The sequence below is a fragment of the Astyanax mexicanus genome, chromosome 2 (genome assembly GCF_023375975.1).
Source record: "Astyanax mexicanus isolate ESR-SI-001 chromosome 2, AstMex3_surface, whole genome shotgun sequence".
In the NCBI taxonomy this organism is placed as follows: domain Eukaryota; kingdom Metazoa; phylum Chordata; class Actinopteri; order Characiformes; family Acestrorhamphidae; genus Astyanax; species Astyanax mexicanus.
The window spans coordinates 37,908,630-37,932,878 of record NC_064409.1 but is presented as its reverse complement, the minus strand read 5'-3'; the positions used below and the strand labels follow the sequence as shown (position 1 = coordinate 37,932,878).

General features: G+C 37.3%; 3 protein-coding genes across 3 annotated transcripts in view; 1 reads left to right on the top strand and 2 right to left on the bottom strand.

Moving 5' to 3' along the window:
* The window catches only part of gas2l3 (growth arrest-specific 2 like 3), a 42,221-nt gene extending 37,006 nt beyond the window's left edge, over positions 1-5,215 (bottom strand). Inside the window, exon 1 of the mRNA XM_022671705.2 lies at positions 5,043-5,215. The gene's annotated coding sequence lies outside the window, so the exon portion shown is untranslated. The remainder of the gene's footprint in view (positions 1-5,042) is intronic.
* Positions 5,216-11,690: 6,475 nt separating this feature from the next.
* Positions 11,691-17,530, top strand: fgfr1op2 (FGFR1 oncogene partner 2). The gene is made up of 6 exons (XM_007233678.4): positions 11,691-11,799; positions 12,179-12,315; positions 14,025-14,142; positions 14,698-14,840; positions 15,327-15,440; positions 16,595-17,530. Exons 2-6 carry the CDS (start codon positions 12,181-12,183, stop codon positions 16,730-16,732), a joined length of 648 nt encoding a protein of 215 aa, XP_007233740.1. The 5' UTR covers positions 11,691-11,799; positions 12,179-12,180; the 3' UTR covers positions 16,733-17,530.
* A 1,098-nt stretch (positions 17,531-18,628) lies between these two features.
* LOC103032172 (fibrous sheath-interacting protein 2) lies at positions 18,629-22,061 on the bottom strand. The gene is made up of 9 exons (XM_049475054.1): positions 21,971-22,061; positions 21,538-21,662; positions 21,205-21,351; positions 20,975-21,061; positions 20,537-20,779; positions 20,186-20,302; positions 19,838-19,978; positions 19,206-19,295; positions 18,629-18,760 (listed from the first exon to the last, which is right to left on the bottom strand). The coding sequence occupies exons 1-9, from the start codon at positions 21,975-21,977 to the stop codon at positions 18,629-18,631; spliced, it is 1,089 nt and encodes a 362-aa protein (XP_049331011.1). The 5' UTR covers positions 21,978-22,061.
* Positions 22,062-24,249: the final 2,188 nt, after the last annotated feature.

The following is a 24,249-nucleotide window of genomic DNA, read 5'->3' as shown; positions in this document are numbered from 1 at the left end:
CAAGCTGATTTTATACTTTAAAATTAACTGGCAACATGGCCTACCGATCCATAATGCACAAAAAAATTGAATATAAAGCTGATGTTCTAGTGTGATTTTGAAGGACTTTTTAATCTTGGGCCAGACCAAATACACATGATCTGAAGAGTACTAGTCTTCTACTTTAAGGAAGACCTGGAAATAGCTTGGCCCAAGCTGATTTTATACTTTAAAATGAACTGGCAACATGGAATACCGATCCATAATGCACAATTTTTTTATGTAAAGCTGATGTTCCAGTGTGATTTTGAAGGACTTTTTCATATTGGGCCAGACCAAATACACATGATCTAAAGAGTACTAGTCTTCTACTTTAAGGAAAACCTGGAATTAGCCTGGCCCAAGCTGATTTTATACTTTAAAATGAACTGGCAACATGGTATAACGAGACATTTTGCACAAAAAAGCCACTGTTCCAGTACAATTCTGAAGAATTTTTTAATCTTGGGCCAGAACAAATACACATGATCTGAAGAGTACTAGTCTTCTACTTTAAGGAAAACTTGGAATTAGCCTGGCCCGAGCTGATTTTATCCTTTAAAATGAATTGGCAACATGACATGAAAGCCATTTTGCACAGAAATAATGAATATAAAGCATTGATTTTGAGAATACCAGAACTCTTCATCTGATGTGTATTTGGTCTGAAAAAAAAGTCCAAAATCATACTGGAATATCAGCTTTAAATAATATTTTTTTTGTGCTGCCATGTTGCCAATTAATTGTGCAGTCTAAAATCAGCTCGGGCCAGGCAAATCCCCAAATTTCCTTAAAGTAGAAGACTAGTACTCTTTAGATCATGTGTATTTGGTCTGGCCCAATATGAAAAAGTCCTTCAAAATCACACTAGAACATCAGCTTTACATAAAAAAAATTGTGCTTTATGGCTCGTTATACCATGTAGCCAGTTCATTTTAAAGTATAAAATCAGCTCGGGCCAGGCTAATTCCAGGTTTTCCTTAAAGTAGAAGACTAGTACTCTTTAGATCATGTGTATTTGTTCTGGCCCAAGATTAAAAAGTCCTTCAAAATCACACTAGAACATCAGCTTTATATTACATTTTTTTGTGCATTATGGATCGGTAGGCCATGTTGCCAGTTAATTTTAAAGTATAAAATCAGCTCAGGCCAGGCTAATTCCAGGTTTTCCTTGAAGAAGAAGACTAGTACTCTTCAGATCATGTGTATTTGGTCTGGCACAATATGAAAAAGTCCTTCAAAATCACACTGGAACATCAGCTTTAAATAAAAAAATTGTGCATTATGGATCGGTATTCCATGTTGCCAGTTAATTTTAAAGTATAAAATCAGCCTGGGCCAAGCTATTTCCAGGTTTTCCTTAAAGTAGAAGACTAGTACTCTTTAGATCATGTGTATTTGTTCTGGCCCAAGATTAAAAAGTCCTTCAAAATCACACTAGAACATCAGCTTTATATTAAATTTTTTTGTGCATTATGGATCGGTATTCCATGTTGCCAGTTCATTTTAAAGTATAAAATCAGCTTGGGCCAGGCTATTTCCAGGTTTTCCTTAAAGTAGAAGACTAGTACTCTTTAGATCATGTGTATGTATTCTGGCCCAAGATTAAAAAAATCTTCAAAATTGTACTGGAACAGTGGCTTTTTGTGCAAAATGGCTCGTTATACCATGTTGCCAATTCATTTTAAAGTATAAAATCAGCTCGGGCCAGGCTATTTCCAGGTTTTCCTTAAAGTAGAAGACTAGTACTCTTTAGATCATGTGTATTTGGTCTGGCCCAAGATTAAAAAGTCCTTCAAAATCACACTAGAACATCAGCTTTACATAAAAAAAATTGTGCATTATGGGTCGTTATACCATGTTGCCAGTTCATTTTAAAGTATAAAATCAGCTTGGGCCAGGCTAATTCCAGGTTTTCCTTAAAGTAGAAGACTAGTACTCTTTAGATCATGTGTATTTGGTCTGGCCCAAGATTAAAAAATCCTTCAAAATCACACTAGAACATCAGCTTTATATTTAATTTTTTTGTGCATTATGGATCGGTAGGCCATGTTGCCAGTTCATTTTAAAGTATAAAATCAGCTTGGGCCAGGCTAATTCCAGGCTTTCCCTAAAGTAGAAGACTAGTACTCTTTAGATCATGTGTATTTGGTCTGGCCCAATATGAAAAAGTCCTTCAAAATCACACTGGAACATCAGCTTTACATAAAAAAAATTGTGCATTATGGATCGGTATGCTATGTGGCCAGTTCATTTTAAAGTATAAAATCAGCTTGGTCCAGGCTATTTCCAGGTTTTTCTTAAAGTATAAGACTAGTACTCTTCAGATCATGTGTATTTGTTCTGGCCCAAGATTAAAAAGTCCTTCAAAATCACACTAGAACATCAGCTTTATATTCAATTTTTTTGTGCATTATGGATCGGTAGGCCATGTTGCCAGTTAATTTTAAAGTATAAAATCAGCTTGGTCCAGGCTAATTCCAGGTTTTCCTTAAAGTAGAAGACTAGTTCTCTTCAGATCATGTGTATTTGGTCTGGCCCAAGATTAAAAAATCCTTCAAAATCACACTAGAACATCAGCTTTATATTTAATTTTTTTGTGCATTATGGATCGGTAGGCCATGTTGCCAGTTCATTTTAAAGTATAAAATCAGCTTGGGCCAGGCTAATTCCAGGCTTTCCCTAAAGTAGAAGACTAGTACTCTTTAGATCATGTGTATTTGGTCTGGCCCAATATGAAAAAGTCCTTCAAAATCACACTGGAACATCAGCTTTACATAAAAAAAATTGTGCATTATGGATCGGTATGCTATGTTGCCAGTTCATTTTAAAGTATAAAATCAGCTTGGTCCAGGCTATTTCCAGGTTTTTCTTAAAGTATAAGACTAGTACTCTTCAGATCATGTGTATTTGTTCTGGCCCAAGATTAAAAAGTCCTTCAAAATCACACTAGAACATCAGCTTTATATTCAATTTTTTTGTGCATTATGGATCGGTAGGCCATGTTGCCAGTTAATTTTAAAGTATAAAATCAGCTTGGTCCAGGCTAATTCCAGGTTTTTCTTAAAGTATAAGACTAGTACTCTTCAGATCATGTGTATTTGGTCTGGCCCAAGATGAAAAAGCCCTTCAAAATCACACTGGAACATCAGCTTTACATAAAGAAAAATTGTGCTTTATGGATCGGTATTCCATGTTGCCAGTTCATTTTAAAGTATAAAATCAGCTTGGGCCAGGCTATTTCCAGGTTTTTCTTAAAGTATAAGACTAGTACTCTTCAGATCATGTGTATTTGGTCTGGCCCAAGATGAAAAAGTCCTTCAAAATTACACTAGAACATCAGCTTTACATAAAAAAAATTGTGCATTATGCATTGGTATGTTATGTTGCCAGTTAATTTTAAAGTATAAAATCAGCTCGGGCCAGGCTAATTCCAGGTTTTCCTCAAAGTGGGAGAGTAGTTCTCTTCATCTGATGTGTATGTGTTCTGGCCCAAGATGAAAAAGTCTTTCAAAGTTTGCCAGTTCATTTTAAAGTATAAAATCAGCTCGGGCCAGGCTAATTCCAGGTTTTTCTTAAAGTAGAAGACTAGTACTCTTCAGATCATGTGTATTTGTTCTGGCCCAACATGAAAAAGTTCTTCAAAATCACACTTGAACATCTGCCTCATATTTTTTGAGCGCAATGGCTTTTAAAATATAATTTTATTAAATATATATTTAATTATTTATTGTAATATATAATTATAAATTCAGTAATTAAATAAATATTTTACAATATACAAAATTACATTTAATACGATATTGTATATTTACATTGTTCATTAACAGCTGTACTGCTTTTCTTCATTCTATCTCCTTCAGTGTTGATCTGTGAGGTGTTTAATATAAACAGCGGGTGTTGGTGAACGCTCCCTTTAGTTCACGGTGGTTCAGTGAAGCGGCAGCTGCGAATATCAAACCAACTTCAGCCGGGGAATACGAGGCTGCGAATATCGAGCCAAACGAATCTGGAGCTGCGAATATCAAACCAACTTCAGCCTCGTCCTGTGGTTGTAGTTAACTAGGATTTATGATAACCTAGTGTTTATGTACTTCACCAAACTGAGAAACGCTGCTCGTCAGTTAAACGTGATAAATGTGCTTTGAAAAAATGTGTAAACACTGTATTTAAGATAACGACACTGTTAAAGAGCTAAATAACTAACATAGTTAGCTAGGTTTACTAACTTAGCTAAGTAATTTAGCTTTCTCTGGGACTGCAGGTTAACATTTTAACTGTTTATAGCTAAATAACCACTTGGCATTAGCTAACCAAGCCAAGTTAAAAGTCGTGTTGAACAATTTAGGGCTGGGTGATATGACCCTTAAATAATACCACGATATTTCATGGTATTTTCAGGATAACAATACTCTTGGCATAATATGAATAAATACTAAATAAAAAAAATCAAGAATACACTACCGCAACAAAACGAAAATTACATTGTAGTATTGCATACAATATGATATGGCACACCCCTAACTGAGATATTTTAAAATACAGGAATTTTATCAGATTTGTAACAGAAGTAAATATCCATATATCCAGGATTAAAGTAAAATAAATTACACTGGACAGATATAATCTGTTTCTAGTAAAAACAAGTAAATAGCCTGATGTGATAATTAGGGGTGGGTGATATGGCACGATATGTCAGGGTATAATATCGTTCACGATTTAAGAATAGCGGCGATATTATTGCGTACGATACGATACGGCACACCCCTATAACCGTTTAAACAGAATGTGTTAGATTTGTCTGCATGAGAAGCAATAAATACTACAAGCTCAAACTTCTTTATCATTATATTTTCCAGAGTTATTCTCCAGCTGGTCAGAGAGCGAGTCATGCATTAGTCATGGCATCTCAGAGCAGCATTCCCCAGCTCAGTGGTGAACTGATCCAGCAGAAGTCAGTGATAATCGTGGGTTTCTCATGTATTGAGGCAGAGCTCGTCCTCAGGAACAGCACGCTCACTTACCGCAGTCACACATCGGTGTTCAGGAGCGACCCGCGCGGATAACTCAGCCCGAGGCTGCTCTGTTCACTGGGCGGAATCCTCTCCGGTCGCCTCGCTGTTATGATGGAGCTCGGCGTGGACAGACATCAGCTCAGCACTCACCCCAAACTTTCCCCCTGCCGTCCACAAACTCAGCGTGGGCTGAATCCTCCTTCATTACCCGCCCGTATTCCGACAGACCCCGCCTCATGTGTAGTGATTGGCTAGTAGTCCATAGACGCGCCCCTACTCCCATTCAGTCCACAGCGACACCAATCAGAGCCGCTGTACTGCCAGCCAATCCAAGTGCAGGAAGGCGGGGCGTTTCTCCAATACGGGTGTGTAACAGAATCGCGTGGAAAATTCAGTTGAGCTGGGAATGTTGTTCGAACCGACCAATCACAGCGCGGCCACGAGCTCTCCACTGAGCGAGGCGGGAAACACAGAGCGGAGGGACGCGCGAGGGCGGAGCTCGCGGAAAAGGAGAGAGTGAGTAATGAGGGTAAACATGAGAAGTCAAGGAAACAGAGAGGAGAAAACACACATTTAAAAACATAGAAATATCCCCTAAACCTGCTACAAGTGACCAGTGCTAATTCAGACTATATTTAAAGCTTTGTTTATTGAGTTTTTAAAGTACTTACAACATAAGTATTCTCATAACTTGCACAGTACAAATGCACAACTATGCATCAAGGATTAATGATAAAGTAATAGGTCAAAGTACAAAGAACCAAGAATTGAGTCAACTGAAGCAAAAACAGGTGCTGTGGTGTTGTTAACTAAATGATGGATGTTTGCTATGATGTTGCCATGATCTCCCAGGTGGTTGCTGTGGTGTTACTTATAAAGGTAAATCAAGTGAAATTACCATGATAGTAACATCTGCTTTCTCTTTTGAATGCAGTAAAGGATCACCACAAAAACATTCAATAGTATACAACTATAAATAAGGTAACAATGTTATCTGTCCACAGGCCTCTCAGCTCCCATCGACTTCCCACCGAAACACCCCTCACTTTGTACACTGCCCACTTAACTCCCAAAGGGGCCCCTTAGCCATTCACAGGCCCACCCCTGCAAAAATGAAATGAACAGCAAGCCCCCCAAAGCCATTTGTAAATGACTTCACACCACATACTGTTGCTGTTTAAAAAACTGCATCTCCATTTTCATTTTAATTATTTTATTTTTTTTAACATTTTTTCACACAGTCCTGAAGTTACCCTTTACATCATGTAAATGCAGGCTAGACAAAAAATCTTTTTATATTAACTTTTGCCTTTTTCTGTAATACTGTTGACAGCAATATTATAGTACACATCCTCTGACCAAAATGTGCAAAGTTTACTGATGTCAATTAATTAAAAAAAAATAATAATCACAACAATTTCTTTTTGCTGCTTAATATATAAAATCTTAATAATTAATATTTAAATGCAAATAAAATAATCAATGTTAGATCAGCAAAATGGAATTATATTTAAATTATTCATCTCATAAAATGTGTTGTTATATGATTAATCATGAATTTATTTTAAAATTTTAAAAGGGACAAATCTGGAGCATTTTATTTTTTCCAAATTTATTACATGTGTTACATGCTAACACTGACAGCACTAAAAGAAACACAATCACTGGTTAGGATAACAGCATACTTGCTGAGGAATGGAAATCTTAACATGAACATTGCCAATAAAATCTATTCTAAAGTCTATTTATTGCTGTTTATTATCCAGTTTAAAGTATGAATATGAGTTCACAAACAATTTCAACTGTCTGACTGAGCAACACTAATTAACTTATAGCATGCAGAACAGAATCCATAAGAGATCATAAATGTTGCATTAGAAGTGTTTTCAGAAGCAAAGCAAAGACAGGAAGGGATGCAAAGGAAAAGAGCCTCTGAAGACACTTCTGCCTGGTAACCTCATGAGACCGTAGCTGGATCTCATATCTTTAATTGCTGCCTCCTCAATTCTTTCATCTGTCCTTCAGTCTGTGACCTGCAAACTGATCAAAGTCCACCATCTTTAAGGATGTAGCAATTCATTAATAATTTGTCACACATGTCCTATGTTTTTATTTATTTATTGCTGTGGTTACTGTCATCCATTTTTGCAAATGCAATGGTATCCAAATGATTTGTTTCAGAGATTAGTGTATTATTTTTGTTTTGTGCAATTTTATAGAGTGGAAAAAAGAAAAAACACCAGGCAAGTGTTTGAGTACCCAAGACATTTAAGCTCCTAAATAACTTTTACAATGGTTTGAAAATTTAAGTCAGTTCACAGCCATTGATAGGAAAAATAACAACAATCCAAATTTTTGTATACATTTGTTGACTCAAATCTTCCCTAAAATCAGCAGCCATGGGCCCCTCTAAGCAGCTGCCTAGATGCCCACAAAGCTGGATAATGCTATAAAAGGAGAGCAAAGTATTTTTAACCTTGTAATATTTGTAATGTAATTAAGATAAATGTTCTTGCATCGACATGAGACAATTCAGCACACAAGAACTATAAAATAAACCTGATTCATGATGCTAAACACAGCATGGTCTCAACATCCAAAATGCATTACCACAAAAGATGCAAGCAGAAGGTTTTGTCATGGCCCTCACTGCCTCTTAATCTAAACCTTTTGGAAATTAGGACACATAGGTCACTTCACTATTCACACTAGAACTAGGCAATCAAAATTACTTTTAGCATCAACAGTGCTGAAAGAACATTTACCATCTGAACATTTGATTACAGAGTAGTGATGTTTTTTTAATCCCATTTTCTCACTAATTTACAAGACCAATTACCCAACCCACTCTTTTGGACTTCTCATATCACTAGTGATGCCCAACACAAGGAGGGTTGCCACTACTAATGCATTTTGTTTGCATGTGAAATTATGATAATAATAATAATAATGTATTTTGAAAATGTCTTTAAATATAATGATACAATATTGTTTTTCCATATCGTCCAACCCTCCTTTCTGACTTGTTTTATTGTCTGATATTGTACAGTACACTTCCAGCACACACAAATTGCAATGATCTGATTAGATGTGACAGGATCTGCTGTTTCTGAACAGAGATGTTTTCTACAGCATGTACCCTAGTCAAGCAAATAGACTGTATGCTTTACGTTTTTCAAAAGTCTGTATAAAATACACTTCTATTACATCCAGTGCAGTTCTTCTGTAAAGAGTAGCAGTGAGTAATGGTTAAGAGTTTCACCCTTTCTCTTGTTTTAGACATGCAATCTATCTATGAGGCCGTGTTTTAAAAGCAGCTTTAAAAAGCAGCTTAACACATTTCTGCACTCTTAGTCCTTCTTAATTGCTCTAAGCAGAACAAATCATTGGAACAAGAGGCCCATTTAGCTTAAGGCAGAATACGTAACAGCAAACCAAACACTATTCTTTAGAATTAATGAGAAAAATCTACATTTTTTTTACAAGCAACATGAGTTTAACTAGGAAATTTTCATATTTATTTGAGTGCTGATAATGGTTAAACAGGGGTAATGGAGGCTCTCAGATGGCAATGACTGTGTTAACTAGAGAATGGAAGATTACAGAAAGACTGTTCTGTAGAGATTTAACTGTGTCAGGAGTGTCATAATTAGGGGAGGATTTGTTTACGTACAGCTCAAATCTGATTATCCCGATCAGGGTCATTCAGTGGACTACACCCACAGCTCCTCCAACACTGAGTCTGTAATAAAGATCCATGTTACAGAATGTATTATTCCTATTTTAAACTGGGTCAAACTGGAGGTTTTAGAACCATTTCTTACACACTATTGAGCCAACCAAAAAAGTGTTTTAAGCAAAGCACCACACACTCACTCTGTGCAGTGTGATATTGTTAGCTATGTGTTTTTTGCTGTGGGGTAGTCTCATGATTGTCTACAGGTGCTGGTCAACGAATTAGAATAATTTGAAATAGTGCAATCATGAAATTCTTTGAATGCATTTTTTGTGCAGAAAGCAAATCAGGTGTTCACCGCACCTGTCCTACTCGTTAGACTAATCACAGAACTCGTTACCTGGAAAAAAATTTGCTCAGCTGAGCTTTCCAAAAGGCCCATTTAGGCCATTTAACTGTGACACTGTTGTTTTATTGAATTAGAATAATGGAGAAACCGTTTCATTGAATTAGAATAATTTTTATTATAATTACAATCATCACTTTCTCAGTATTTTGTGGCTGCCCCCTTGGCTTGTATGACTGCCTGAAGTCTCCGCGGCATCGATTTGACCAGCTTGTCGCAAGTTTCCGCACTCACAGCTTCCCAGGCAGTGGCGATGTTCTGCTTCAGTTGGTCCAGCGTAGTAGGCTTTCTGTCGTGAATTTTCCGCTTGACGATGGCCCAAAGGTTTTCAATGACATTGAGGTCAGGCGAGTTGGCCGGCCATGCCAAAACTTCAAGCTGTTTTTTAGTGAACCAATCTTTGGTCAACTTTGCCGCATGAGCCGGTGCAAGATCCTGTTGAAATATGAAGTCTTCTTCGCCGAACTGTTCCTCAACAGTCGGAATCAGGAACGTTTCCAGAACATCTTGATATACGGCAGCATTGACAGTCTTCTTGAGGAAGCAGAGTTTCCCTACACCTCGAGCGGACATGCATCCCCAGACCATAACGCTCTGGGGAAACTTGACGGATCTTTTCACGCACTCGTGGTTGTAGGTTTCGCCACCACGACGCCAGACACGAGGACCTTGGTCACCGAAGGAGATGCAGAAGCGTGATTCGTCACTGAAGACCACTTTCTGCCAGTCTTCAGCAGTCCACTCGCCGTGTTCTTTGGCCCACTTCAGCCGTTTCTCCATTTGTTTCTTGTTCAGCATCAGTTTTACTGCTGGAACGCGAGATTTGAAGGCGAGTTCGCGCAGACGACGGTAAGTGGTTGATCTGGAGACGTCAGCGCCGGTCTGCTTGGTCCACAAGTCGGTGAGCTCGGAAGTGGACTTGAACCGATTGCTGACTGCGATCTTTCTCAGCTGCTTGTTGTCGCGAGCAGAAGTTTTTCGGACGCCGGAACAGTTGGTGCGCTTGCTGCAGTTTTTCTTGAGAGCTTTGCAGACGGAAGACTGGCTGATGCCGAGCTGCTCAGCAATTTTAGTTTGGGTCAAGCCTTGTTGGCGAAGGGCTTGAATTTGAGCCACTATTCCGGTTGAGAGGTCGCGCTGCTTACCCATGATTGATTTTACAACTTAGAAATTCTACTCAACCCTGACTTTATACTGCACAGTGAACACTCTTCACAGAAAACAAAAATTCGAGCATTTATTCTAATTCAATGAAACGGTTTCTCCATTATTCTAATTCAGTAAAACAACAGTGTCACAGTTAAATGGCCTAAATGGGCCTTTTGGAAAGCTCAGCTGAGCAAATTTTTTTCCAGGTAACGAGTTCTGTGAGTAGTCTAACGAGTAGGACAGGTGCGGTGAACACCTGATTTGCTTTCTGCACAAAAAATGCATTCAAAGAATTTCATGATTGCACTATTTCAAATTATTCTAATTCGTTGACCAGCACCTGTACTTTTAGATGCACTTCTTGAGTAAAATGATGAATTTTAAAGCTTAGTTGTTTTCTAAAGAACAGACTGGTTGCAGTAGTGTAAAAAAGTATTTGCCCTCTTCATGATTTCTCATTTTTTGCAGTTTTGTCACTCTTAAATGTTTTAAATTATCAAAGTAATTCAAATAATAATCAAAGACAACCCAAGTAAACAAAACAAGTAACAAGTAAACATCGAGGCCTAATTAATGCCACACCTGATCTCAATCGAGAAATCACTTAAATAGAACCTGCCTTACAAAGCAAAGTAGACCAAAAGATACTCCAAAGCTAGACATCATACCAATATCCAAAGAAATTAAGGAACAAATGAGAAAGAAATTAATTAAGATCTATCAGTCTAGAAAAGGTTATAAAGCCATTTCTACAGTTTTGGGAATCACAAATAGCAAAAACATGGAACAGTGGCGAATCTTCCCAGGAGTGTCTGACAACTAAAATTACCCCAAGAGTGCAGCGACAACTCATCCAAGAGGTCACAAAAGACCCCACAAAAACATCCATAGACTGCAGGCCTCACACAAATTCCAAATAAAAAAAATCATTTAGAGCATTCATTTGCAGAAAATGAGAAATGGCTTTAATAACAAAAATGCAGAGCTTTCAGACCTCAAATAATACAAAGAAAACAAGTTCATATTCATAAAGATTTAAGTACAGAAATCAATATTTGGTGGAATAACTCTGGGTTTTAATCACAGTTTTCATGCATTTTGGCATGTTCTCCCCCACCAGTCTTAGACACTGCTTTTGGATAACTTTATGCCACACCTGGTGCAAAAATTCAAGCATTTCTGCTTGGTTTGATGGCTTGTGATCATCCATCTTCTTCTTGATTATATTCCAAAGGTTTGCAATTTGGTAAAATCAAAGAAACTCATCATTTTTAAGTGGTCTCTTACTGTATTTATTTCAGAGCTGAGTTTGCTATGAGTTGAACCAGTGAGACTGTATATAATAAGGGTTTAATCATTTACACACAGCCGCCCCCCAGTGGTCCTCTGTGGCATCACATGAGTGACTAAAACAGCCTACGTTACCCAGAATGCTTTGCTATTCCGACATTGGAGATGCAATCACAGGAAGTGTAGCTAAACTAAAGCGAAGAAACTGAACTAGCTGATATTTAGACCGTGTTTCTGGTTGCAGGGTATGTATTTTATTTATGTCTATCGCAGTGATATCGCAGTTGTAATGCAGTTCACAGTATATCTCAGCTCAGTTCTGTACTGGATCTCAACATTCATAGCTAGTTAATAGCTAATGTTGTGTAGCTAACAGAGGGTTAGCTATCTGACTGACTACTGAGCTAACTGAACTGTCGGACTGTATTATCTGCTGATCAGGGTTCATTACTTAGTTAACATTAGGTTAGATAGAGAGTCAGCGGGCTACAGCCCCACTGACCGCTGCTCAGTGTTCCCTGTGTGAACCCTGAAGCTGCTGTGTCTCCTGGTTTTGAGCTCCTGCTGGTATAGTTATGTTGTTGTTGGTATGATTATATGATAACCTTGCTGTGGTGTCCTCAGGAATGGCTTGCTCTCTGGAGAAGGTGCTGTCAGACGCCAGGTCTCTGGTGGAGAGGCTTCGAGACCACGATAATGCTGCAGAGATCCTCATCGAGCAGACCACCCTGCTGAACAAACGGGTGGAGGCTATGAAGCAGGTATACACAGCTTAATACAGCTAAACCCCCCCTCTCTGATCCTCCTCAGCTAGATATGAGAGTGAAATGATAATTAATGCTTAATTTAGTACAAGGGTTCTCAAGCCCGGTCATGATGACCCCACACTTCACATTTTGGTTCTTACCCTCGTTTACTAACTGAATTCATTAATTGAATTCATTAATTGACAAGAAAAAGTATCAAAAGTATTCACATTCAATACAAGGTTTAAAAATACTAATGTAGAAGTTGAAGTATCAACTCAAGCTTTTACTCAAGTAAAAGTGTAAAAGTCAAAGTAATGTAAAGGAAAAAAGATGCCATTAAGGACAAAAGCTTAGGCCGAACCACAGGAGCCTATAGTGCACCCAAACACATTTTTCTAAAAGCCATAATGATTATAATGTTATTTTAAAAGTTAATGTTGAAAAATATTGGATGCACTAGGCTGGATGGTATCATTGGGCCAATGAAAAACGTACCCTACACTGTGCCAATTTTTTTTTTGATGAACGGACCAATAGAAATACTTAAGAATGACCAGAAATAAACTCATTTACATTGACTTTCATTGAAAGTTTGCAAGTTTTTTCTCTCTCCTGTAAAGTTGCTATTTTGAAGATACTTGTTTTTCATTCTCAGTGACAATATGTGCCCAATGAAAATGAATGCATTTTAGTAAAATGTAAATAAATTATTGAAGCTTAGTCAGGACATTTCATGCAAGTTCTCTTGTGTCTCTTCCACAGATCATCTTCATATTAGGCTACATACGCCTGCTATATTCTTGCTGGATTGTAACATGACGTGTGGAGGTCATGTCGCATTTGCGTATAAACCAGTAGAGAACCTGTCAGAATGGTTTATTTTTATAGTTTTCATCCAACCACAATTTAACTCACTATATCCGGATGGAGAGATTTATCTGGATAGTGTTTTATGGAATGAAATAGAAGTAATAAGGCTATTTTAAAATGTGAGGAGTAGAAAGTTTAGATAACTATGTGGAAATGTAAGAGTAGAAGTAAAACGTTGACTGAAAAAGAATTACTCCAGTAAAGAATAGATAGCCAAAATCTATACTTAAGTAATGAAACAAAGTATTTGTTCTTCGTTAATTGAAATATCTGCCGAGAAGCTCTTCCTGAAGTGTTAGACACAGTTGTGGTAGGTGAGTTAAAGTTCACATAGATTAGTTATAGACATGGCTGTGAAGGCAGTATTTAGATCACAGTTATTGATTATACCCAGATTTGGTAAGCTATTGAGGGGCGTGTGAGCAAGGTTCTAAATCCTTACTGCTCTGAACTGCATAGATGGGTTACAGGCACACATTCTGCCAGGATGCAAGGAAGACCTTTACAAAAGCCTAATGTTTACTTGCTCTACCCCTACTACAACTTCTTTTAATGTGTTTTTGGGGTCACCAGCTTGTTAGAGTTGAAATCATCTATTCTTCATTCCAAATTGTGCAGCCTCAAAGCATGATGCTTCCACCACCATGCTTAACAGTTGGTACTGTGTTCTTCTTGTTTAGTCAAGTTAGTTGTTTACAATGAAGCCGATATGTCATTGACTTCAGACAGTGTATGTGTAACTTCTCTGAATGTTTACATTCAGATATATACATTCAGATATATTTTTAAAATGTATGTCAAGGCAAGTAAAACACGATTGAAACAGAAATGTTCTTTTCTGCTTTGTTTAGTATCAGGAGGAAATAGAGGCACTGAACCAAGTGGCGAGACATCGACCACGATCAACTCTAGTCATGAGCATTCAGCATGAAAACCGACAAATAAGGGAACTCCAGCAGGAAAATAAAGGTAAGTTTCTGTGCAGAATAATAAATATAACTAACACACAACTAAACAAATATTTAATTTGGTCAACAAATCCAGGAAAGAGACTAGATGTTGCATCAGAGCACCAGCATCTCACAATAAAACAAATGATTTGTGTTTTGCTCTTCCTTTAAGTTTAAGTTTCCCCTCTATATGCTCTCAGAGGCCCAGAAGGCCCAGAATAAGCAAAGTGGCTACTAAACACAGACAAACACAACAGAGAATTTCAAGTGACTTTATTTTGTACTGCACTCTGCAGTATTGCATGTACAGTGATGTGTGGGCAGTCACTGTCTTGTCTGAAGGGGTTACGTTTTCAAAGGGCAAGACGCACACATGAACACAAAGACCAGAGAACAACAACAACAACAACACACACACACACATGTGCAGGTGATGTGGCTTCATTTTAGCCGAGGACTACTGTACTCCACTTTATCTTAACATAGAAATGAGTTGTTCACTGCTATATTGATGTTTTTGGTGTTATATAGGTGATATTTCACCTTTTTAACGCTTACTTTTTTCTGTTTGTAGAGTTGCGTACTTCTTTAGAAGAGCACCAGTCGGCTCTAGAACTGATCATGAGTAAATACAGAGAGCAGGTGTTCCGCCTACTCATGGCCAGCAAGAGGGATGACCCTGCTATCGTAACACAGCTAAAAGAACAGCACACTAATGTAAGTACTCTAGAAACACACTCGCACCCTTTACATTGATAAAGTTATGTAACATGCAGCACTGTTTAAATTCTCTTTTTAGAAATGAGTTTTGCCTATGTATAGTTTCTTATGTAATAATGGCCTAGTGGTGTATAAATATATCCAAATATAAATGGAAAGTTGTAAAGATTTGTGTAACTAGCTATCGAGCAATAAATGTTATTGTATTTGTCAGAATACTAATCTGAGGGATTCTGGATACTAGTTTAATTATAAAATAATTCTTTAGCTCTCAGTCATAAAAACATTATTTACACTGTTAGTCTAGACACGCTTAACCTTTTTATTTTTATTGTTGTGACATATTAGTTATTTAATACGTAACATATCTTTAACCAAACTGATTTTATAGTATTCCAAATTTGTGAACTGTAGTGTACAATGTTAAAGTTACTGGACAGTTATATGAATGTTATGTTTGTGTATGTGTGTGTTCTTTTATAGGAGATGCAGGCACACATAGACAAGATAAACGAGATGGCTATAGTAATGAAGAAGGCCATTGAGGTGGATGAAGGCCGAGTGTGTGAAGATGAGGAGCGGATCAAACAGCTTGAGGTTAGATGACTGGGCCTAATCCTATTTCTCTTTTGTACCCCTATCCCTTGTTGTTAGCTACAAGGGGAAGAGGTGAAACCTTCCCCTAAGAATTGGGACAACCCTTTTAAGCACATGATACCAAAGTTCAGCAACGTAGCTGCTGGTTAACTAACTTTAGGTTATTGTGTCTCGTCAGAAAGGGGTGCAACAATTAATTATAATTGTCCATTCCTTAATTCCTCTGTTATGGATAGGGCTGGGAAATTCAATACCAAAAAGACACCGACTGAAATGTCTCGGTACCACCCAGTACCAAAAGGTAAAAAAAAAATGCGGTGCCTGTTTTCGATACTTTGCATGAAATGCGGCAAATAAGAAAAGCGCACAGCAAAAAAACAACCATTAGAGTGCACACACGCAAAGAAAGCGATCATTTAAATTGTCCACACACCACTGCTGCGCTCTTATTCACGCCGTCACTCCTTCTCTCTCGCTGACTCTGTCTCTCGACCAATCGCTCGCACTCTCTCTCTCTACCCTGAGATAATATAATATAGTAAAAAATGTCTGCCAGACCGAAACCAAACTACACTATTATTACTTTCCCCTTTACAATAATACTGGGAAATTCCATTATTTAAAATATGAATCATGATTCATTTTTTAAATTCTGACAGTTGGGTCGCCATCTTGCTAGTGAATTTTCATCTCTTGTGTGACTCTGAAAAATCTCCATTTAAAGGGTAGCCCTTAAAGCCCTCTACAGAGCGGAACGCATTTATAATGCTGCTTTCTCGCATCTGCACTGCTATGCAGTTTAAACTGCGAAGGCATAAATTGTCAGCAAACCAATCACAACGCGACACATTGTTACATTTCTAAAGAAGTGGGCATCAAGCTGCAGTGCAGGATATGGCGTACTGTCCATATCTACGCGTAGACTATGGCCCTAAATAAATAGGCCCTAACAATCCCCCCAACCCTTCCAGCCTAAGAAGAATTGACCAACTTCCCCTAGGCATGTATTCGCAAAACGGAGGGCTAAGGCTAAGGGGTGAAATAGGATTGGGCTTTACGTTCTGTTTTTCTACTCACAAACACAAGTACACACTCACAAGCATTTGTACACACAAGCCATAAGCCTGCTAAACAGTCCTTTTCTCTCTGTGTAGTTGGAGAACCGAGGTCTGCGGGAGTTGTTGGGGATCAGTCGAGAGGCCTTTCTGGTGCTGAAGAGAGAAGAAGCGTCTGAGAGCACGTCGCTGTCACCGCTCGTCTCCAGCACTGACTTGAGCATGAGGAAGAGCTAGAGTGCTCCCCAAACAATGGACTCTGCCTAACACTGAATTCAGTCCCAATGACATGCACACACAAACACACACACACACACACACACACTCACATGTGCAGTGCACAGCACTATTTAAATCTCCTCTGGAAGAGGAGGCTTCCAGCTTCTCTTGCCTGCATTCATGCAGGCTTATCATGTTGTAGATGGACCTGTACATTCATGCACATCTAGGTAGTTCTAAAGCACATCCTCTAGCCATATGGCCTTTGAAGCAGAGGCCATTACAGTCGTATTTATGATCTTAATATGATGACCCAGGCTCTTTGTCTTTGCAGAGTTATGTTCATTGAATGATTCTAAGCTTTATTTAGAGTTAGACTTGTATATTATAACGTGGTCACAGATGGCAGATATGATTATCCCCAGATAACATTTGGTTACTGAATAATTTACAAGCCTGTACGGTAAACATCAAAAAACAAAAACAGTTTGAGGGCCCACCCCATGCTAGTTTTGATCCTGTCTGTTTTGACTAGGTTAAGGCATATGGCCAGTGGGTTAACTCTGCACTGAGCAGAGTCCCCTTGTTATCTGATTAAGACGAGCAACTTGTATGAGTTTTGTAAATAAATGTTGACTGATGGCAAACAGCACATAAGACTTGCACTTGCTCAAGAGGACAGGTTCAGTCTTTGCTGTCGTGTGTGGTAGAGCTGCCTTTGGCACATGATACGCTGATGTTTTGTGAGTGATGTATGTATGGATGAAAGAATGTCTGAATTATTTGAAGTTTATTAAAATTGCCTTTACATTGTTATATTGTGTACATATATTGTGTCCTTTATTTAAAAAAAGGAAGCATAGAGTGATATGAAAATACTTTTGGCTCATTTTAATTATGCCTCCATAACTAACATAATTTACTTCTTACACAATTATTATATAATTGTGAACACAGCCAAGCAGTAGAACCAACTGAAAAGCAATTTAACTGCCACAAATTGTAGAGCATTTTTTGCCAGTTTTATGAACTATGTTGCTGACTAAAATGCAGACAAAAGAAATCTCACCACTTACCTTTTGGGGACGATCCCTGAATCGTTGAAATTGGTTTAAAAAAGGTCGTGTCATGGGGGTGGGTGATATGGCCTTAAAACAAATATCACAATATTTCGTGTTATTTCCGCGGTAACTATTAGGAGTGGGTGATATGGCTCGATATTTAGGGTATAATATAGTTCACAAAATTTAAAAATGTTGCCGATATTATTGCATATGATACAATATGGCACACCCCTAGTGTCATCTTGGCATGCTATTAATAGTTTATCTTGACTTAGTTATAATAAATTAACTTAAGTTGCATTTTAGTTTAATTTAAGCATACTATATTATTGACATAGGCCATTATCCTAAAAGTTTAGAATCAAATGATCTGAGCAACTGAGGGTGTAGGAGATTTTACCACAGGTGGCCATGCAGAATCATGAGGAGATTTAGGCTAAAAACATTTAGCAAAAAAAGTTATTTAAGGAAGGTGACGATATGCTAGACCACCAGTTGAAGTCTTTGATCCAGAGAAGCTACAGTGTGGTCAATCACAACACCAAATTCTGGAGAAAATGGTCCAGCACAATGTACAGCTCCACCAGACTAAGCTAGTTCTCATTACTAAAACTTTGCCTTTGCTGTTCACAGAAGAGTAGCCAGAAGCTAAACACAAAGAAGCTAGCGGTTGCTAAGCTAAAAGCTTAGTTTGCAGAGGTTCCATTTGGAAAAGCCCAGTCGTTGAAAGTGCTCTTTGGTTTAGTAGAACTGACAGAGAAATACAGCTAAAAACTGTGGAAAAAGCTCCATAGAGAAAGTTCCAACGCTATCTATCTGCTAAATGCTAAACATAGCAAATCAGGTCACCTCACATCTCACCATGTAGATAGCAAAATGACATTGATTTTTGATTGATTGGTTTTTCTGTTGTCTCAGGTGAGGTGACCTCCAACCTGGGACTGCAGGTATCAACTTCCTCCACAGGTTGTAGAGAAACCCTCTGCAAGAAGTTGTTGATAAATCGTAAAAAATAAGTATTTAAATATTTTGTTCTGCAATACTGTATCATTTTTCATGAACACAATATTGGATTTTAGTAATTAGTACACATCTAAAGATTTGGGTAATTCATTTAGTCTTGCGTTTAAACCCCGCCCACTGGGTAGCAGGGTTGTACTCTGTGTTCAGATCCCACTGTTCTGACTGGATAAAAAGTAAATTATTATTTTATTCAGATTTTATAAATATCAGAGCACTTCAGCTCTTTACTCTCTTTAGCCTACTGAGTAGGAGATGTACAGAAATCAAAGAAAAATTTTATTGACTGTTTGCTGCATATTTAATACTTGGTAATTGGATTTAAGGTATTTTAATTTAATTTAAAATTAAATTCAAGATGTTTTAAGGATCTGCATTTTTGTAAAGAATATTAATAGCTGACTTACCACGTCTGGAACAAGCAGCTCATTCTGTTTTGGTTTGATGGACTTCTGGTAGTCGACGTACTGGTGAAACTCCTTACGGGAGCACAGCACCTGAAAAAAAATGATAATTAATACTGTTGAATCTTCTAAAGTGGCCTTGAAGGGTTTAAAGTGTGGATTAAAGGCTTCATATTATGGAAAACTGATTTGCCCTCACTGTGGATTTTGTGAACACTGCTAATGTTTCAAAATGTACACTTTACTCCTCACATAATCATAATAAATGCTGCAAATGGACCTAAAGACGTGAGTGCTACATTTCTCAAACTGTGACCGAAATGGATAGCTAACCATTCATTAGCCTTGTGTTATACAGGGAGAATCAATCTAGCTTACTAAGTGAATTTAGACATTTCCTCATCCTCAAGTCATTGTGGGTATAGTTGGGCAAAATATATTGTGTAAAGTGATATTCAAAATCACTTTATAGAAAATAAAAAATAGACAATTACAAAAAATGGCTTAAAAAATAAAAAGTGCAACTAAATAGTAAACAGGGATCCACTTCCTCTCTCTAAAAAAACACATGGAAGTGTTTTAGTTCAGTAGGGAAAAGGCTGTATTGTAGCGCTGTGTAAATATAATCTACGTACATATCCATCCTCAGTAATTAAGCCCTGTTTAATGAGCTGCTTCCTTCTCCCAGGCTTGTTGAAGAACTTTTTCAGGTGTTTATCATGCAGGTTGTTGTCTGTCCAGTGGTCCTGTTGCATGTTAGGGTCTCTCTGATAGAGCTGTGAGAAGAATTCACACAATACATTTAATATCTGTGAGTTTCACACCTGCAGCAGCATTACTCTACCAACAAGAACCATCTCAAACACTGGAATATATAATCTTCTAAACTTTACACACTGCTTAGATGATTCGGACCAGAGAGAACTAGCTGTAGGTGTGAACGTCTGAATTAAGTTTAAAATACTTTCTATTCAGATACTTACACTCTCTCCAACTTTACCCCTGGAGTACTGCATGGAACACCCATCAGGCACAAACAGTTTTGTGCCTCTTGGTTTCTCCATTAGCCCCGAAATGTTAATTTGTTTCTTGATGAACATCTGAAAAGTGGAAAGGAAAACACAGGCCGGTTAAAAACAGTGCAGCTGTTGGAAAGGAAAAGTCTACACTGATTAAAAGCTCAATCTCCTGTTTAACCTGCTTTAAATATTGATATCAATAAATATCTCGTGTATCATGATACGTATCATTCTTGGAAATAAATAAAATAAAACTATTATATAAAAGAAGTTGCTGGTAATTAAATCTGTAGGAAACTGTATTTGCAAACTTACTTCAACTGAAGCATCGGCCTTGTTCTGAATGCTCTCCTCCTGCTGTTCCTCCTCCAGATCTATCAGCTTCAGCTCCTCAGAGCTCTGTAATAAATCCAGACTCAAATTGTTCACACAGTTATCATCAGGTTGAACCGTAAGTACAGATGAATCTAATGTGTGTGTCTGAATGTCTGAGCCTGGTTTAACGCGCTGCTCCTTTTTCTCCTCCTCCGGGTTTGTCTGGGTGATTTCTGGTGTTTCCTAAATGAGCAAGAACAAGAACCGTACCAAACACTTTTTTAACATGCAATCTAATTAGTTCATCCCAGATCTAGTCTAATTATCAACATAAATCATCAATTACTGAATCAGCAACACAGTGTAGCAGCTTATATAATATAACTGGCATATAATAGCACTAAATTGCAAATGCAGTAAAGAATAAAGCTGATGTACCTGTTGTTGAAGAGCCTTGTCCCTTTCTGAGTTGACAGTCTTTAGATAGTCTATGTACTGATTGAACTCCCTAATGGAGCACAGCACCTGAAATAAAAGGCTAGTTTTATTATGGATGTGCCTAAAGGGCAAAAAAATCACATGCAGTAAATGCTACAAGTGGGCCTAAGGATATGGGTTCTACGGTATACAGGTGGGTACTATGTAAAGTGTAAATTTAATGTATATACTTGTCCATCCTCAGTAATCAAGCCCCTGTCAATAAGAAGCTTCTTCCTCGCCGGTTTGTTGAAAAACTTCCTCAGGTGTATATCGTGCAGGCTGTTGTAGCTCCGAGGGTTCAGTTTCAGGTTGAACTCTGGTGAAGCTTGATAGAGCTGTAAGAAGAATATTCACACAATACATTAAATATCTGTGCAAGTAGTTCCAATCCTACTTGTTTAAACACTTGTTCATGTAATCTAATTAAGAACACTAGTGCTCTTTTCACCGTTTGGCCGGTGTAAATACTATAGATGTAAAATCTGAATTAAGTTCAGAGTACTTTCTATTTGGATACTTACAGCCTCTCCCACTTTACTCCGGGAGCACTGCACTAAACATCCTGCAGGGACAAACAGTTTTGTGCCCTCTGGTTTCTGCATTAGAGGTGAAAGGTCTACTTCCTCCTTGTCAGACTGTGTTAAATCTGGAAAGTGTAGAAAAAAAAAACACAGGCCGGTTAAAAACTGTACAGCTGTAGGAAAGAAAAAGTCTACACTGATTAAAAAAATCACTCTATTTAACCTGCCTAAAATACAGCATTATGTTCAGTACTGTAAACTCTAATTCACAACTCTTTTCTTTCAAGCATCTTTTCACCTCAATTTCCTGTTGCTTCTGCTCTAATCAACCCTTCATATTTAGCATTGCTATTGATCTTATATTTATTATTATTATTATTATTATTATTATTAACCCCTCTGTCCTTTAATTAACCCCTCGTTCCACACTTACCGTCCATCAGCTCCTCTGTTCCTGCAGATCTGACCGTCTCTCTCTCTCCTGACCTGCAGCAGAATGATCCGCTCTGACGGAGGAGCCTCAGTTAAGCGTGATGATGACATCAGCAGCAGCAGTGACGTCACCAACATTCCGCGTTCCAAACACACTACAGCAGCGCTACAGTTTATATATATTATATAGCATACTATAGTATAATATAATAATTATATATATATATTATATACAATATAACATATAATATTATGTTATAACATAACATAAAATAATGTAATATAAATCACTGCTGTGGGTGTTTATGAAACTAGTACATTTAACACTGTTTTAAGTTGTTTTCGCCTGTAATTGATTTAATGTAAGACCTGACCGTGTAAAGCCATAGATCTCTTATGAGTGAAGCTACTGTTAGCTTAGCGGGTTAGCTGATTCCTCTTTAGCCTTTAGCCGGATTTCCGAGCACCAAACGCGGCTGGTGCGCTAAACTAACCCCGCTGCGGCACTAGCAGCAGGTGGGACAGTGTAAAAGATTGAACTGTTAGGCGGAATAACTGTAGGTTAATCTGTATCTAAGTGATTTAAGGTGTAAATAGCGGAATTATGATCGTGTTCTCCATGAAGTGCTGTTACTAATTCAGATTATTTTGTCCCCAATGATGATTGTGATTACCAGCCTGGGAAAAAATGAACTCTGCTCAGACCGGCTGGAGGCTGCAGTTTTTCATTTTAATTTTTTAAAATTTTATCTTCAGGGTTCTTGCACCATTTTAAAAGTCAAATGTGCTTCTGAAGACCTTTTTAAGACCTCAATAAATTTAGGTGTGTGCTGCACACACACATACATCATGACTATTTATGATTTTTTTTAAATCTGTTACTGCTTAACGCTGCATAGTAATAAATGTGTAACATATAATTTTATATTTTTAGTTGGACTGTAAAAATACAAAAGCTCATTCTGCAAACCAGCATATATTTAGAATATAACACATTGTGCAAAAAGTTTGAATGCAAATAAAATGTTCTCTACAACTAAACAACTATTATATGTGAATATAAACAATTAGCATAGTCTTTGTGTTATCCAGACTTGAAACCATGAAACATAAAAAAATATGTTAAATTAATAGCATTAAATTAGTTTGAACCACATGTATTCTATATGTTTTGCTCAGAAATATGTTGTTCATAATATAAATAATTTTAATGTTAGAAACAAAAATTGTGCATTTTATGCATAATAATATATGTTTTCAAATGAGCTTTGATGTGATATTTATACTGTAAGATGTTGTTGCTAGTGCTGGCCTCTTGGTGGCAATAGATGCGCTACTCCTAGCTAGTTTTCATACTGGACTAGTGTGTACTGCATACTACACACTGCCCAGTGTGTAGTATGCAGTACGGCAACACTTTTGATTGTAGCACCCTACACGGTCGCGTGACACATCACAGTCAGAAATACTGTGAATTGTAAACAGAAAGAACATGAAAATGTTCCTTTTTTGTATCCATTTTTAAAACGAATAATTGTACGACAGTGAGGCCTGCATGCTGTCCAGAACAGCAATTGCTGCTTTTATTTTGGAGTTCAATGTGAAGTTAACACAATTCTAACAACTATTTAGCAGCAGCCCCCATTACTCAAGTTTGTTCCAGTTATATTTAAATACGTTTTCGTATTTATTTCAATAGATTACTATTTTCATCCATGTAAATGAACATTCAAACAAACTCATTCATATTTACACAATTTAAACAATAAAAGAAATAAAACACATTGCACATGTGAAACAATTGTATTTTTTTTATTCAAATTATTCCCTTATTTAATAGAAAAATATGTATGAAAACTGAACGAATTACTTATTAAATTAACAGAACGATTTATTAAAACTGAGGTAATTATTTTTTAAATTAACAGAACGATTTATTAAAACTGAACGAAATATTTATTAAATTAACAGAACGATTTATTAAAACTGAACGAAATATTTATTAAATTAACAGAACGATTTATTAAAACTGAGGGAATTATTTATTAAACTAACAGAACGATTTATTAAAACTGAGTGAATTATTTATTAAATTAACAGAACGATTTATTAAAACTGGGGGAATTATTTATTAAATTAACAGAACGATTTATTACAACTGAAGGAATTATTTATTAAATTAACAGAACAGTTTATTAAAACTGAGGGAATCATTTACTACACTGAGGAAAGTAATGGCTTGCTGCTGCCGAGGATGTCCGCTGTTTGCTGCAGCAGACA